Source organism: Hyperoodon ampullatus (genome assembly GCF_949752795.1).
Source record: "Hyperoodon ampullatus genome assembly, chromosome: 8".
NCBI lineage: Eukaryota > Metazoa > Chordata > Mammalia > Artiodactyla > Ziphiidae > Hyperoodon > Hyperoodon ampullatus.
The window spans coordinates 101942086-101959725 of NC_136921.1; the positions used below are offsets into that span (position 1 = coordinate 101942086).

The 17640-nt window shown below is 33.9% G+C and overlaps 1 protein-coding gene across 1 annotated transcript in view; it reads left to right on the plus strand.

Moving 5' to 3' along the window:
- Positions 1–391: 391 nt before the first annotated feature.
- Positions 392–17640, plus strand: part of MAP3K2 (mitogen-activated protein kinase kinase kinase 2) — a gene marked incomplete at its 3' end in the record, with an annotated part of 36328 nt that continues 19079 nt past the window's right edge. Inside the window, exons 1-12 of the mRNA XM_079710488.1 lie at positions 392–505; positions 1174–1214; positions 2729–2828; positions 7878–7991; positions 8160–8247; positions 11802–11932; positions 12864–12943; positions 14225–14292; positions 14469–14561; positions 15271–15477; positions 16908–17056; positions 17438–17569. Of these exons, the coding sequence (XP_079566614.1) occupies positions 413–505; positions 1174–1214; positions 2729–2828; positions 7878–7991; positions 8160–8247; positions 11802–11932; positions 12864–12943; positions 14225–14292; positions 14469–14561; positions 15271–15477; positions 16908–17056; positions 17438–17569 (1296 nt within the window). The 5' untranslated portion in view covers positions 392–412. The remainder of the gene's footprint in view (positions 506–1173; positions 1215–2728; positions 2829–7877; positions 7992–8159; positions 8248–11801; positions 11933–12863; positions 12944–14224; positions 14293–14468; positions 14562–15270; positions 15478–16907; positions 17057–17437; positions 17570–17640) is intronic.

Consider the following 17640-nt stretch of genomic DNA (forward strand, 5'->3'; position numbering starts at 1 on the left):
TTGTTGATGTTTTGTTTAGGAGTCATAGAAAAGAATTTGTCATAACAGGGCTGTTTTGACCCATATGCTAGGATGTTACATCATTAGAAGCATCAGAATGACTTTACTTGCCTTATAAATGTCTCGTGTGAACACCTATGCAAGTAAGATGCAAGTGCTTGAGTCTAGTGCAGTTTTAATGTTACTTGTCTTCAGTTTTTAAATGACTAAATTTTTATTTCACCAAAATAGCAGGAATGTAGGCATTGAAAATGTTCTAGATGCATTTTTGCATTAAATTAATGTATTTTTGCATTAAATTTTACTATAAATTTTTGTATTGGTGTCTATGATAAATACATATTGAAATTACAATTCTGTGTATATGTTATTTTAAAAATACCTAGATGATCAGCAAGCTTTGAACTCAATCATGCAAGATTTGGCTGTTCTTCATAAGGCCAGTCGACCAGCATTATCCTTACAGGAAACCAGAAAAGCAAAATCCTTATCACCAAAAAAGCAGGTATTTGTCTCAATAATATTTTAATAAATATATATCGTTATTCTATGAATTACTTTCTTTGAATATCCTAATCTTATAGAGGGCTTGTTTAAAGTGATTAGCTTTTACACTTTCGAATCAAGTGTTTTGTTATTTGTCATACATTTTTCCATAGGGTGTCTGTTTTGTTTTTTTAAATGGTAGTTTCATTTAATGTGGTAACTTCTCTCTAGAGTTGATACTTCATCCAGTTCTTAAGGCATGTAACACAAGCAAATGGTTTTTATTTAAAATAGTCTATTATTCTGTATATTTACAGATGACCATTTTGATTCTTTTTTTAATTAATTTTTATTGGAGTATAATATAAAATTTGTTTGGGATGTCTAACATAAAAAGTGGAAATACAGTATTCTATATTTCCCTCTAACAGAATTAACAAATGTCGCAGACCCATGATGCCATCACTGATAGATCTTGGTGCTCTTTCCTGTTGAGCCCAGATTCAGCAACCTAATTCTCAGCTCAGCTCTTTGGTAGACACTATCAATTGATTGGAGTTGACACTGAAAATGAAACCTCCTTCCCCCTCTGCTCTATTTTAAATGAGTGACTAAGAAAAAAAAAAGTGATTTAGAAATTCTGGAATTTTTATCTGATCTCTGAAATGATTTATTATTTCATTACAGAATGATGTCCGAGTCAAATTTGAACACAGAGGAGAAAAAAGGTAAGGAAGGAAACATTATATGTCGGTTTATTGATATAATCAAATGCATGTCCTAGTAAAGACCATTAGAGGTTGCTTTTAGATTTTAATGAAGGTTCTTGGCTTACAAATTGAGAATGGAATAGTCCTTGGTAACTGTAATGTGTACTTGGACTTAAGATAGAACCTGTCAAAATTCAGGCTAAACATCAGAAATGATTAATGTTTTTACTTTGCAGTACTAGGAAATAAATAAGGTCATTGCATAATGCAGTTTTAAATATTACCATTTTTAAAAATTTTTACTCAGTGGAAATTAAATGTATTTCTCCTTATTATAATTGTATCATCCCTTCAGATACTATATAGAATTTAGGTGCATGGACTTAAATTCACAATTTTGATTATTCTCAAGAGACTTTAATCATATGACCTGTATTTAATTAACAACACTGAGAAAAGTGAGTTGGAATGGTGACTACAAATTACTTAGTGGAGGTGGAAGCCTAGCCTTCAACTGGGTATCTGTATCTCAGTGGAATGGTGGAAGTCATAGTAGTGGGGTTGACAACAGAATTGCTAAACAAGACCTAATAGGAGTTAGAGAAGATGGGATTTTACTTCTATTATTAGTGTCTCATTAAATTAATTTATTGAAAGATCTATCCATTTTAAGAAATTTTAAAAGGCTCATAAATCTAACAACCTGAAGATGTAAAAATGTTTTACACGGAGATGGTTAAAAAAAAGAGGGGGGGACATACCAGATATACCATACATGTATTGTCCAATCTACTTTTTTCCTATTTACAATTCTTTATGGATATTTTCTCAATTTTTTTTAATTCATTGAGCACTATTTATTGAGTACTTACTATATGCTAGGCTATGAAGGGACTAAAGTAAGTGAAATAGACATGATCCCTCCTGTTAAAAAACCTACGGTCTAGTAGAGTAGTCTCCAAGCTTAGGTGCATGGTCCCCAGGGGCAACACAAATCAATCCTTTGTGAAATACAAAGAAAATTCTAGAATTAAAAAATTTTAACTCTTTAAAGATATTTATCTGGGGGAGATATGCTTACACGATATATATATGTGCTCAGAAATGTTGAGTTGATAAGGGTATAGGAATCAAAATTTGGATCCCTGGAGAACAGCTTTATTCTTTTTAACAGTTTTGATGCATTTCATCGTATGGATGTCACATAGTTAAGTTTAATCACTTTCCTCAATGAACATTTTACATTGCTCTTTTATGTTCATGTAACACTTGCAGCACAAATTATAAAGTGCAAAACATTTAGAGAATTTCCTTTTTATAATTTTTATTAAGATAGAACAAACTTCAGAGTTCTTAAACTTTGTGTTGAAATATTGGTGCACTTGATCAAAAATGTGCCATTGTAGTGTTTAAGTGAATGTTTACATTTTAACTTAATTTTTATATTTCTCTATCCAAGTGATAACTGTTGCAAGTAAGTTGTTTTAACTATGCCTAAGAAAATAAAATATATAAAAATTCTGTCTATATAGAATCCTTCAGTTTCCCAGACCAGTTAAACTGGAAGATCTGAGGTCTAAAGCTAAAATTGCCTTTGGACAGTCTATGGACCTACATTATACCAATAATGAGGTAAACATGTACAGTTTAACTTTCAATAGTTCTTATTTTGGAAAACAGTGTGTTTATTTAAGAGATTGTTTTAGGATGGTTGTGCTTTTATTTGGGGCTTGATAAGGATATGGTATTTTAGAGAGGAATAAGATAACAAGTAAATTTTAACTTATGAGTTTTTTCATTGTGGAAGATACTGAAAGGTGCTACTGTGCAAATAATTGAGAATCTATTAAAGGAGGAAATATATGCATTACTTAGAGGTTTGCTGCTTATTTGTGTTTTATTTTTACTCTTTGTTCTTTATTGATGAACTCTCTTTTCTTTTCATACTGTATACTTGTCTACAGCAACAGAGCTTTGGTCATTGGACAGTTTAGTTAAAGCTTAAAGGATTACTTTCATGTTTGTAAGGACGTGATTAGATCATCATGTTTATGTTGGGGGTCAGTACGTGTAATATTAAGGGCTCACTGTGACATGCAGGAGCTCTGTGTTCTGGGGAATCCCTTTTGAACCTTCTGTAAAATTTGGATTGCAGATCTCTGAGATTTCTTTCAAGTCCTATGATCTCAGATCAAGATCTTGAGATTTAAAAAATTTTAGGGACAATTTAGTTAATTGGTTAATTTGGTTTTTTCCCTCTCGAAAAATACTGTTGAACTTGCCAGGCATGATGGCTGTGATTTATGAATTACAGCTCCTCATGGAGTTTATAGACTTGTGGTAGAAGCAGACAGTTAATAATTGAATTAAATAGATGAAGTTCTTTGAAGGAAATGCGTAAAGTGTTATGATAAAGACAAGGGCAGTAGGTGTCCTATTTAGGTAGTACTAAGGAAGAGCTGAGTGAGGTGGTAATATTTAATTGTTGAGATCTGAAGTATGAAAAGCCAACCCTGCAGAGAGTCTGAGGGGAACCACATTCCTGACAGAGCAGCTTGAGAACAGAGCACACACAGATCCTAAGATGGAAAAGACTTGTGTGTCAGGAATAGAAAAAGTGTCAGTGGGAATGGAGTGACAGTGGAAAGCTCGGTAAAAATTAATTTGAGAAAATGTGAACGTACTTTGCAAATGTTAAAGCATTGTGCTAATAAACATATTTGAAATACTAGATTTTCAAATGAATTATTATTTTAAAGCAAAAGAACATGCTAATGTAGCTTGTCTCAAGAAACCACTTATAACTGAAAGTGGAAAATATTTTGATAAAGTAAAAATCCATATCCAAATAATATTTCTGAACAAAGTGGTGAGTATTATACTGTGGTAATACCTTAAAGTGTTATTTTTCAAATACTTTTTTGGGTTTTCAGTTAGCCATGAACACCTCTTGTTGCCTGGCCCTCTCGTGATACTTATTTCTGTTTGTGCTGGCCTGGTTTCCATCTGCCAGCCCCTGAGACTCTGAGGGCTTTTCAGAGGTATGGCTGTAGGGTGTAAGCTGAAGTACATATGGCGGTGGGGAATTGGGATTGGCGATACGAGGCTCAAGGATGTGGTGGGAGGTGGGGATGGGTGGGCCCCGCTTACCCACGGTGGTAACTAGCTGGATCGGATACCCTTTATGGGGCTCCTTCTCTTCCCTGTCTTCCCCATTCCCCAATCCGTGTTTCCTAGTATCTTTTATAAACATACTTGAATCTTTATCTCATGTTCTGATTCTAAGGAACCCAGTTATATCTTTGTTTTGGTTTTGTTTGGTCTAAAATTGTATCATGGAAAACTTTGAAATGCCAAGATACATTGACTACAATATTGTCTTGATCTGTGAGCTTAGTAGTTCTGTCAAGAAAAATGAAGTTAGTTTGACATGATTTGTTCATATTATACCTGTCTGAGCTCCTAAAATTGCTGTTTGTTTTCTGAGTTCTCCCAATTTGTTTATAGGCACACCTTGGAGATACTGCAGGTTCAGTTCCAGACCACTACAATAAAGTGACTATTGCAATACAACTAGTCACATGAATTGTTTGGTTTCCCAGTGCATATAAAAGTTATGCTTACATTATAATATAGTCTCTTAAATGTGCAATAGCATTATGTCTAAAAAAATCATACTTAAAAATACTTTTATTGCTAAAAAATTCTAACCATCATCTTAGCCTTCAGCAAACTATAATCTGTTTGTAATAGTAACATCAAAGGTCACTGGTCATAGATCACCATAACAATTATAATAATAGTGAAAAAGTTTGAAATATTTGGAAGAATTACCAAAATGTGACACAGAGACATAAGGGGAGTAAATGCTGTTGGAGAAATGGTGCCAGTAGACTTGCAGCAGGGGTGCCACAGACCTTCAATTTGTAAAAAACACGGTATCTGTGAAGTGCAGTAAAGTGAAGCACACTAAAACAAGGGGTGCCTGCATATAATTTTTTCTAGGGTTTTCTTGAGGATTGACATCAAGCTAATCTGTAGTTTTAGGAACCCTCTCCCGTTGTCTAAAAATTGGAAAATGTCTCCATTTCCGTTTCTTTTTCTCATGCTTTCTAAAGGATTTCTGAGAGTGGTTTTGCCATTATGCTGGGTAGCTTCTTGGCAGAAATGTGGTGGAGGAGGCATTGGGGGAACCTTACATTGTTTAAAATTGTCTTGCAACTCTGAGTTTCTGTGAGAATCTGTGATTCTGTGAGTTAACCATGTCCTGGTTCACATCATGACAAGCCCAGGGCATGTCCTTGGACATTGGGGGCACCAGGGAAAGACTTAACAAGGGGTATTAGTTTCGTGGACTTGTAGACAAGCTAAAAACTCATTTAGACTGCTTGCTTTTCCAGTTCTATAAATATTTTTTCTCGTGTAATATAAAATCCTCTGTTCTAAAAGACTTTAAACTTCTGGTTTGCCAGAATTGAAACAAGCAAATTTAAGCTGGGATTGGTTGGATCTGTGAGTTAGGCTACTCTTTATCTAATAAAGTGTCGGGTGTGTGTGTATTGTCACAGGAGATAAATGGGGGTGTGCAGGCAAAAGTAAGTGGGTTTTCTAAGACCTTTCCCATTTTAGATAGGTAGAGGAGGACAAGCCTTTCTATGGGCAGTTTTCATGTTTCATTATGTAAAGTTAGGAAGATAATTAACTTATTTCAAATTTAGGTTCTATTTAACGGGGTTTTGGACTTAATTTTTAGTTTCCTTTCCAGAAATGATTTTTATTAACATACAACTGGATTTATCAGTAATAAGCCAGAGACAAATAGATTTTATGAATGAGGCCAAAATGAATTCACCAAGCAGGGAAATATTGGGTGACTTATTTAGTATAATTTAGGTAGGGTGGAACTTGTTCGTGACTCTTAGTCCTTGTTTTAAAATTTGTAATAAGTGATCTCAGTACATATGAGGGATTACATCAGTGATACAGACAGTAGTCCAGGGTGCCACTCCAGGTACTCCAGAATGTCCAGATTTCACTTTTGTAAGCTAAAGAAGAGCGGAATCATTTATGTTCATACTTTGTTACTGTGATTTAAATTAGTGTCTTTTGCTTCCAAAGCAGCAGTATCTTGGAGAAGTAAACAATCCAATTATAAATAATGTGTAGTTAAAGTAAACATTCAGGTTTCCCCCAAATGAAAAGTTGGCAGAACAATCCTCTTCATTGCTTTAAAATGTTTTCTAGTGCTTAAAATATAATTTAAAAACTATTAAAGATGGGGACAAGGTGTACCAATATGGTTCATGATTGATAGGAAAATGAAAGGAATTTAATTAAGTAGATCAGACTTGTTCTATGATACCAGTTAATATTCTTTTTTTTATTAGAAAAAAATTCTCACAGAGAAAAAAAGGCCTGATAGTAGCTAAATTGTGACAGTGTAAAACTAGCTATATGAACAGAAATTGGGACTATAATTTCAAATACAGAGTAAGTAAATGTAAGCAGATTGTATGATGTAATTCACATTAGTTCTGCTTTGTATTTGTGTCTGGCAGCCTTTCTTAAAACAAGGAATAGTTTTCATAAAGAAATCTATGGAGAATGAATGCACACCATGTCAGCTAGTGGGTTTGGGTGCAGATGAAGCTTTTACCCTATGATATTTATTAAACAATATTTACCAAGTATTTGGTTTTTGATGTGCTCTGTGTTCATTGCTGGCTTAGGGGGAGTCCTTACCCGCAAGGTATTTGTACTGTAGAGGACACTTGACTAACTAGGCCTTTACGTTTGATTGGCTTATATACTGTGTTAGTTAGTGCCGGCTCACAAGTATGGAATATGTTCACTTGTTTTTATTCTGTCCTTTCAATGAAACGGAATGTACTTTGAAGATTATTGACAAAGTCATCTTAAGCTACTAAGTTTACATTTTTTAAAAAAGAAGTATTTTGTTTAGTAGTATGAATCATGCTTTTTCCTCACAGGCTGTTCAGGTGCTTTTGTCCCTTAAAACATCTGATCCATGAGAGAGGACTAATGAAAGCAGATTTCAACATTCAGGGGTTACTGTAGGATGGCTCACCCATTTAGCTTACTTGTTTTAGACTGTAGTGGTCAAGTCAGAGATAAGAGCGCCAGGTAGGCTGTAGATCGCAGGTACATTACTGGTGGCACCCCTCCATGGCATCCGTCACTGATGCTCATTGTATTTTGTATGTTGGTAAGCATACAGGGTGAGGACGAGAATCTGTGGTTGCTATTAAAAAAGTAAAACTTTCATCAATGCAGATAAAAGATAGTACTTTTATTTTACATAGCTTTTGTATATGTTCCTTAATGCTGTTTTGAGGTGAAGATACTATAGCTTAAGTTTAATAATATTATGGAAATACCCTAGAAAATTGATCTTTAACCTTTAAATGTGTTTTCTAGAAGAGTTTAATGTTCAGTAAAGAAAAAAAATTTATTAATCCATATTCATTTTATGATTTTAGCGATGGTAGGATGGGAAGAGCAAAACAATCTAGATACATGTATTCATTCAGAATTTCATTATACTGACAAATCAAAGAGCAAGGTATTTTGAGATTTATAATTCCATAGTAATGGAGATGCTCCTGGGAGGACTTGACCTGGTGAGATGGCTACACAATTCCTATGTTCCCTTTTGTTTAGTTGGTGATTCCATTAACCACCCAAGATGACTTGGACAAAGCTGTGGAACTGCTGGATCGTAGTATTCATATGAAGAGCCTCAAAATATTACTTGTAATAAATGGAAGTACACAGGTATGAATTGGGATTTTTTTTTTCAGTGAGGATTATAGGATTTATGCTTGTAAAAGTCAATATATGAAACATAGTTACATAGAATGCCTGGGTTATATTTGGTAGGGGAAAGGATTCTGATTAAAGCCCTAAAGGGGAAGAATAGCATGAATCTTTTTTTCTTCGTAGGCTACTAACTTAGAGCCATTGCCATCACTAGAAGATTTGGATAACACAGTATTTGGAGCAGAGAGGAAAAAAAGACTTTCTATAGTAGGTAAGAAAGCTAGCGTCAAAATCATGAAATGGGTGATTTCTTGGTTTCATCTCCATCCTTTAAGGTAGGGCAACACCTAAACATAATCCTGATAAATAGCAGCCTATCTCTGTACTCTTTGTAATTTAGTTCAGTTAACTATGTTCTGCTATCTGATGTCCCTTGAAAAGTTAATGTCAAGTATTACACGATTAGCAGTCTCCAGTTTAAATATTTCCTTTCTTTATATACCCAGGGTATTTTGATGTTTAACAAGTTAAAAGTAAACCTCAAGAGCGTTTTAATTGTACAAATAAGCTGAAGGGAAAAAAATTAAAAGAAGTAATTCTAACATATTAAAATTAATGGATGGACTAAGTTCATAAACCTTTCTCTAAGTTTTAGTTATTGCCAAGAATGCTACCAAAAGAAAGATTGCTAAGAATTTCCAGATTATGTTTTATAATTACTTTATTAGTCATTAAAAATACACTTATATTTAAGTTTATGGTAAAAAGAAAAACGGATCCTGTGTGCCTTTTTTTTTTTTTTTTTTTTAAAGGAGGCCTATTAGAGGGGCATAGGCTGGGCAGAGGTGCTCTGAACTCCCCAGTTCTGTGTATCTTCTTCAATTTGTATAAAACATTGATAATCTACATTTTTATATGATAAAAACATTTCATTGCTCAAAAAACACTGTTATAAATCTTTTTAACAAGGCAGTGAATATGAGTATTAAAGATAGCATGAAAACATATGTGAGGGATGGATTTAAAGGGGGAAGTAGGAGACATAAAACAGATGAATAAGGAGGAAGCAGGAAGGGAATCTAAGACTGGTGATAGAAGAGGATTGTTAGTCATGAAAGAAAAGATTAAATTAGCATGTGAACCAACCAAAAAATCTGTTATTCATCTTCTGTTTTGGTACCCAAAAGCTTTTTTATGACTACTTCCTTCTAAGTGTCTGTCTTTTGTCTTACTTTGGGTTTCAGAAGTGTTGGAAGTATGACCAGCAGAGATAATATACAAGTAAAATAAAAATTGCTTGTCTTCATTTGGATGCATTTTGATATAATTTAAATTTTTGATGAAAGAACATTAGGGGTACCTGAATTCAAATTCCAGCTCTATAATTAACCTGAGACCAATAACATTGTCCTCATCTTTATTTTGTTTTTTTTTTTTTTTTTTTTTTTTGTGGTACGCGGGCCTCTCACTGTTGTGGCCTCTCCCGTTGCGGAGCACAGGCTCCAGATGCGCAGGCTCAGCAGCCATGGCTCACGGGCCCAGCCGCTCCGCGGCATATGGGATCCTCCCAGACCGGGGCACGAACCCGTATCCCCTGCATCGGCAGGCGGACTCTCAACCACTGCGCCACCAGGGAGGCCCTGTCCTCATCTTTAAATCATGGGATTGTTGTAGCAGTCAATTGAGAGAACACTTTTTTCTTTTTAATAAATTTATTTATTTATTTATTTTTGGCTGTGTTGGGTCTTCGTTGCTGCGCATGGGCTTTCTCTAGTTGTGCCGAGTGGAGGCTACTCTTCCTTGTGGTGCCTGGGCTTCTCATCGTGGTGGCTTCTCTTGTTGCAGAGCAAGGGCTCTAGGTGCACTGGCTTCAGTAGTTGTGGCGCAAGGGCTCAGTAGTTGTGGCGCCTGGGCTCTAGAGCACAGGCCCAGTAGTTGTGGTGCATGGGCGCAGTTGCTCCGCTGCATGTGGGATCTTCCCAGACCCAGGCTCGAACCTGTGTCCCCTGCATTGGCAAGAGGATTCTTAACCACTGCACCACCAGGGAAGTCCCTGAGAGAATACTTTTAAACTACATTTTGCTTTTCAAACTAGAAAGCATGACTATTATTAATCATACACTTCTTTCTTTATCCTTTTTCTTATCATTATAGTACCTATCATTTTAAAGTAAAAAATTGCTAATTCATCTTAGTTGCATTAGACAGAACAAGCTAAATACATTAAATTGACATTTTAAATTCATTTTGATGTAAAACTGTACTGAATGTCTCACTCTTATTCTACTAATAAATATTCTTGTTTGACTTCAGTGCCAACATAAGAAGAAACTGGAAATTGTAAAGTATAAAATTTACTAGTCTTTTCTTGGCACCTCTTTAAACTTGAAATGGCTTTGATAGATATGACCATTATCTTTTTTCCGTATGTATTGATCATTATCTCCTTCAATTATTTTTACAAAAGATAGAGGAAGAACTTCCTTTGGGATGGGAGTATATGCTGGTGTGGAGGTTTTGACCAAGAGTGCACTGGCATACCTATTAATAACAAAGTTTAAAAAAAATGGGTTATCAAGTAAGAAGATGAAGAAATTTTCTAAGCTTTTTTTCTTCCCTATCTGCTTCAAATAATGAGTATATTTATCTTCATTTATAAATAGGGGCATATGGAAGAAATAAAAATATTAGGGACATTGTGATCATAGTTCTTACAAAGCCCAAATCAACCACTGGCTCAGTAGTTCCTAATAATTTTGGAGTCCCGTGTAGAAAAATTATCTTTTTCACGCATATCTCTTGATAATCACTTTGTTTTCTTTCTCCCTATCTCTTCACTAACAAATGCCGACACGTATTTACAGTGACCCCTTTACATGAGGCAAAAGCCTTTTTTGCTTTAAATCTGACCAGAACTCAAATGCTCACATGATTTCATATTTTTTTAATAGTTTAATTTCAAAAAATAAGGAGGAAAGCTGAGAAACTGTATTAATAAACATAGCATAATTAGATGAACTGTATTAGATTCTCTAATTTTCTAAACTATGAAGAAATTTAAATTCCAGGAATATGGCTTGCCACCAAAAGCCTAATTTTAAGTACCCAAGAATAAAGTCCAGGATTCCAAATTGGAAACATTCTAATGTTGACTAAATGACTAAGAAGTAACCTCACTTTAGGTTTCTAAAGATTAAAGAGCGGCAATGAAAAGAACATCATGTAGACAGATGTGCACAGCATATGTTCATTACGAATAATTTTGCCATCACAACACCCTTGCAAAGGAGAGATTTAGTCCCATGTTTACAGATGAGGAAACAGGTTCATGGCGATTGGATAACTTTCCCAAAGACACAGAGCTGGTAAATAACTGGAACTGAGATTTAAATTGAGGTTAGACTGTAAAGCCCATATTCTTTCCACTACATCATGATGCCTTCCATAAATTACATTAAAGGGTAACATATACCAGGGTACAAGTGACCTTTGGAAGTGCAGAAGCAGTGGCATTTATCTAAAAGTCTTTATTATCAATATAATACTCATAATGCAGTTGTCAGCAGTCAGAAGAACATACCACCTAATAAATGTAAGTGAATATTACAATAAGGTTAACAATTACAGTAGGTGAGAGTTTAGAAAGGAATAAAAACATTTGAAGTTTTACAGACATGAGTGCTCCGACAAGCTTTAATAACAACTAGATTTCAGTTGCTAAAAGCATTTGTATTATAGTCCAGAAATTTTGAGTGTATATTTAATTAAAACAAGAATTGGTTCCCTGCTGGAATTTATAAAATCATATAATTTTTCTCCTTTGAGGTCCCACTAGTAGAGATAGAAGCTCCCCTCCCCCTGGATACATTCCAGATGAATTACACCAGGTTGCCCGGAATGGGTCATTTACCAGTATCAACAGTGAAGGAGAGTTCATTCCAGAGAGCATGGACCAAGTAAGCAAAATTTGGATGTGGTTTTTAATTTCATTTAAAGGGATGTTGTCAGGGAATAGTGTGGTTTGGCAGGTATATGGAGGAGGGGGTATTTGTTTTACCTCTTCTCCAATCCCATATCTTCCTTTATAAGCGAACAAAATAGCAGAAATATAGGAAAAACCCCACTAATTTACATGTGTCTGTGTGCATTCATGTATAAAGAAAGGTGGAATAAGGCTGATTTTCTTACGTTGCTCATCCATAAGTGAATGAATGCATTTGTTTATAATCCTGGGATTAACATTCGGATTTTTTTAAATTAACATTTGAAAGACACAATAAAACTATAAATATTTAACTTTGTGAAGCTGAGGTTTGTCTACTTTCTAAAACATTTTAAAATGTTTTTTAAAGTTTTGTGGTATTGAAGTATTTTCATGGATTTGCTATTGTTTTCTTAACATTACATTGGCTGCTTATATTATTACAGGAGTTTACATTTTCTAATAATGTAGCAGTCATGGTGTCATTTGTTTCAATTTGGGTGGTGCCTTTGTTCAGTTTTCAGTAAACAAAATTATGTGAAGTGTTTTAGCTTTTAATTATTTAGATAATAATCCAGAGAGAAAGAAATAGAAAATTCCTATTTTTCTGTTAGGAAATTTTGAAGTAGCCTACCTACAAGGACAACTATTTTTAAAACATTTAAAAATGAATAACTCTGGGGATGACTGCTGTTGGATATGGATTTTCTTTTTTGGGTACTGAAAGTGTTCTGAGATTATGGTGAGGGTTATACATTCTCAATATTAACCACTAAACTGCACTGTATACTTTAAATGGGTGAATTTTATGATACATGAATTATATCTCATTAAAGCTGTTTTTAAAAAACAGTAACTTCTGGTTATATCATGCAGACTCAAGGTGGACCCATTTATTTTTCTAGATGCTGGACCCATTATCTTTAAGCAGCCCTGAAAATTCTGGCTCAGGAAGTTGTCCATCACTTGATAGCCCTCTGGATGGGTAATGTTGATTGTAGTTTTTGTTTTTTAATATATGTGGGTAAATATGCATATATATAACATGTCGAAATATCAACTCTTTTGTGCTACATTCAGAGGAATGTAGTTGATACTCATCTATACTTACGGCAAATTGATTTTTTCAGTTTGGACAAATTTCTTAACTTCATGGGCTCAGTATCTTTTTTAGTTAAAATGATATCTGATTATAATATTTTGAGTTTCCTGCTTGCTAAATTGTGTTTGAAACTAAGGGCAAACTTAGAATTTATGTACGTTTACTTTTAAACCTGTGTTGGTGAAACTGCTGTCAAATTTTTCATAATAGGTTTTGTTTTGGAGATTCTTGAGTTGTTGCACCTTTCAGGATTATGTTCATTCTGGCACCAAATTATAAATAACATATATTCATGGTAATTATGTCCCAGTATTTTGCTCAATTAAAGTTTAAGTACTTTTGTGAGACAACTGTTCAGGAATATAAGCTGGGGCAAGTTGCATCTGTGAGTTTTTGGTTACAAGTGCTCCCTCTCTCTTGGTCTCAATCGGACAGTGTTCACCTGTAGCATGCAAAGTCAATATCTCTATTAAGATCATGACCTATTTAATCTATGGAATTGCTCTATGAAAGCAAATTTGGAAAATATAACTAATATTGTATGGAACTTTATGTTTAATTTTTTGTTACCCATATACATGAAACCTTTGTCTGTGCCCATGTCTATCTCAAGATAGATATTTAAAACATTTAAGAAATTCAGGGAAATTGTGTTGTGAAAGCTATCTATTGAGTACTTAATATTTGAAAGACACTGTCCTGAGGTATAAAATTGATGAGTTAGACATTATTATCTCCTTGTTACAAATGCAGAAATAGTCTCAGAAAGGTGATTTGCCAAGGTTGCAATAGCTAGTTTAAGTGGCAGAGCTAGGATTGAAACACAGGTGTTTCCATGCATCTGTAATTCCAAAATGTATCATTCTTACCACTGTACTCTGTGGGTTAATTTTAAAAGCCAGGCTTTTTGTGGTGCATGTACCAAATAAGTGTTTGAAAAGAAGTTCCCCCTTTCTCAGTTAATGTTTCAGAGAGAGCGTGTATATGTATATATATATGTATGCGTGTGTGTATATATGTATGTATATATAAAATATATGTTATTTTATATATGTATGTATGTATATATACACATACATACAGATAGATATTGGTATTGCATAAAGATTTTTTTAATGTCTTAAATATTTTGTCTTAAAATAACAAGACTTTTTCTACTTTTAGAGAGAGCTATCCAAAATCACGAATGCCTAGAGCCCAGAGCTACCCAGATAATCATCAGGAATTTTCAGGTTAGACTGTTCACATTCTAAATGTTTAAATGTTGTGTCATTGAGTAATCTTTTGACTGGGAGGGTGAGGGGACTTTTTTAAAAAATCAAATAAAAATGAGTAAATGTGTTTTTCATCATTGGAAATATTTGACTTTTGTATAACTTGTATACAACTTTCTTGTGTGTCTTAATAGACTATGATAACCCCATCTTTGAGAAATTTGGAAAAGGAGGAACATATCCAAGAAGGTATCATGTTTCATATCATCATCAAGACTATAATGATGGTAAGTTTATTAGATCAAAGAACAGTTTGTTAAAAATCTCAGAAACAATAAAAATAAACTTGTTCCTATATCACTTAGTTTTCTGCTTAAAACTTTTTTTAAAGATATTGGATCATAATTAAAACTACAATAACAGCTTTATGCCAACTTACCTCATAATACTTATCTTTCCCCTAGAAAAAAGAAAGGAGTGGTTAAAAATGGTATTAATTAGGAAATTATTCCTTGATATTGAAATGCATACTTGAATTGTCCTTTTAAGGAAAAAAAATTGCTGCCTACAAACTTTCCAATTTTTATTTTGTATTTTAAATCATTATTGGAAATGAGAGTAAAATATATTTTTTCTCCTTTTTATACAAAACTGAGGGAGTTCTATGCTTTTATGAATGTGTGTGTGTTAACATGAGGTTATTTGAATTTATATTCAGATTCTGTTTCTTTTTTCCCCACTTTTCATTTCTGCTTTCACTTTTCTCTTCTTTGTATTTTTATTTTTTACTTCATGATTCAGTGTTAACAAAGATATTTCTTTGCACTCTTAAAAAATACTATTCTTAAGTTTAAAACATATAATCAAATAATTGCTCTTTTAGTTTCTTAGCCTAGTCACAGAACAAATTTCTGTTCCTTATGTAACAAATTTTAAATACTTTTAATTATAATATATTAATAAAAGTTGCAAGGTAATTCTGTTTTCACTTTGTAGGTCGTAAAACTTTTCCAAGAGCTAGAAGGACCCAGGGGACCAGCTTCCGGTCTCCTGTGAGTTTCAGTCCTACAGACCACTCCTTAAGCACTAGTAGTGGAAGCAGTATCTTTACCCCAGAGTATGATGAGAGTCGAATAAGAAGAAGGGGAAGTGACATAGACAATCCTACTTTGACTGTAATGGACATCAGCCCACCCAGCCGCTGTGAGTAATAGAAATTAGCATAGTGAAATGTGTAGCAGAGCCTTTGCAGAATTTTATAGTATTAAAAAAGAATAAATACCAAGCCAGTCTTCACGGTGAGACCAGAATCTCAAAAGAGGTAAAAATGGTATTTCTAAAGGTGGTTGTAATGTCAGGTATAAGCATGGTATTACTGCTGTTACTTTAAATGATTCTGTCCTTTGCTTTTATTAGGAAAATTGTTACCAATTAGTCATTCATTCATTCATTCCGCATATCCTTATTGAGTGCTTAGCTCTGAGATTTCAAATATGGCCTCTAAGATGTAATCTAATGGGGAGAATGATGTGCATAGGAATTCACCAGTTAAGGAGGTGACATGTGCAAGAGGCCATGATATATTCTGAAAATGGGGAATAGTTCATTTTTGGCTGAAGTAGAGGGTATCTTACTTGAAACAGTGGAAGTAGAATTAGAATGGTAACTAAGGCCGGATTGTGAAGTATTTGAACTTTATCATGTAAGCAATGTATAAAAGATTCATGCTCAAAGATATTTATTGCAGCAATATTTTTATACTCTGAATTCCTCTCTTTTGTGCTAGTGTTGTCATATTTTACTTTCATATCTGCTACTCTCACTACATTGCTGCTATTTTTGCCTTAGACAACTATATTTTAAAGTGATTAAAAATAGGAGAAGACTGTCTTTTAAATATACCTCCAGTTTATTTCTGTAGATCTTTATGTAGATCCAAGATTCTGTCAGGTATCAAATTCCTTTTGCCCGAAGAATTGTTTTTAACCTTTTCTTGTAGTACGAGTCTACTGGTAATAAATTCTTTCAGCTTTTGTTTGTTTGAAAAACTCATATTTCTCCTTTATTTTTGAAAGATATATTTTTCTGGGTATAGAGTTCTGGGCAGTTTTTTTTCTTTCAGCACTTTAAAGTTATTTCTCCATTGTCTTCTGGCTTGTATACTTTCTGAGGAGAAGTCTGCTGTATTTCTTATCTTTGTTCCTCTGTATATAGTGTGCTTTTTCCCCCGCTGGCTGCTTTCAAGATTTCCTGTTGTTAGAATGAGAGCGATGGTCTTTCCAGCTTTCTACATTGTAGGCAGTTGAAAAACTAACTACAGATGTTACTGCAATAAAGATTAGACGTAGTGCATCTTACATAATCAGTGGCATCTTAAATTGAATGAAAGATGCTATTATGTTTATAATCAGGTGAAAAAAAATCTCATTGGAAAAAATTAGTCATAGGGATCTGAACCTTGTTTGGGTTTAGAATTCTTACAGTTTTCAAAGATGATGATCATTATGAATTTGGATGAACATGATTTTTCCTTAATATCCAAGCATATTCAATTAAGGATATCACTAATGCAGTAGTCCTTAACCATTGTGTGCCATTGGGCTATTCCATTTTAAGAAAATGTTCTTTTTTAGCACCTCGTGCTCCAACCAACTGGAGATTGGGCAAACTGCTTGGCCAGGGAGCCTTTGGCAGGGTCTACCTCTGTTATGATGTTGATACAGGAAGAGAATTGGCTGTTAAGCAAGTTCAATTTGACCCAGATAGCCCTGAGACCAGCAAGGTAAGAATCACTGCATAAGCTACTTTGTCACATTATAAGAAGCATTTTTACTAAAATAAATATAACACATAATAGAATTTTTTGTTTTTCCTCAATACAAATTATTTGAAAAAAAATAGATAACTAGATATGTTTGTTTACTTTGTACTATGGATTTTTCTCTTTTAGTACTCAGTTATATTCCTAATGTGATTTAGTGTTGCTTTAGCATACCATCAAGGACTGTTACAATAGTTATTATTGTTTAGAGACTTTAAAATGTTTATTCCTTGGGAAGTGAAAATTTCAGAGTGAAATCACCTTGATGGTCCATGAAGTTAGAATTTTTTTTGCTTTTACTAACAATGCTGTAAAGACTTAACAGTGAGTTCTGTCTTTCAGGAAGTAAATGCACTTGAGTGTGAAATTCAGTTGTTGAAAAACTTGCTGCATGAGCGAATTGTTCAGTATTATGGCTGTTTGAGGGATCCCCAAGAAAAAACACTTTCCATATTTATGGAATATATGCCAGGGGTAAGTTAGTACATCCTTTGAAAATAGAGATACTCTATTTAAAGTCTTAGTTGAGAATAAAGAAAAACAAC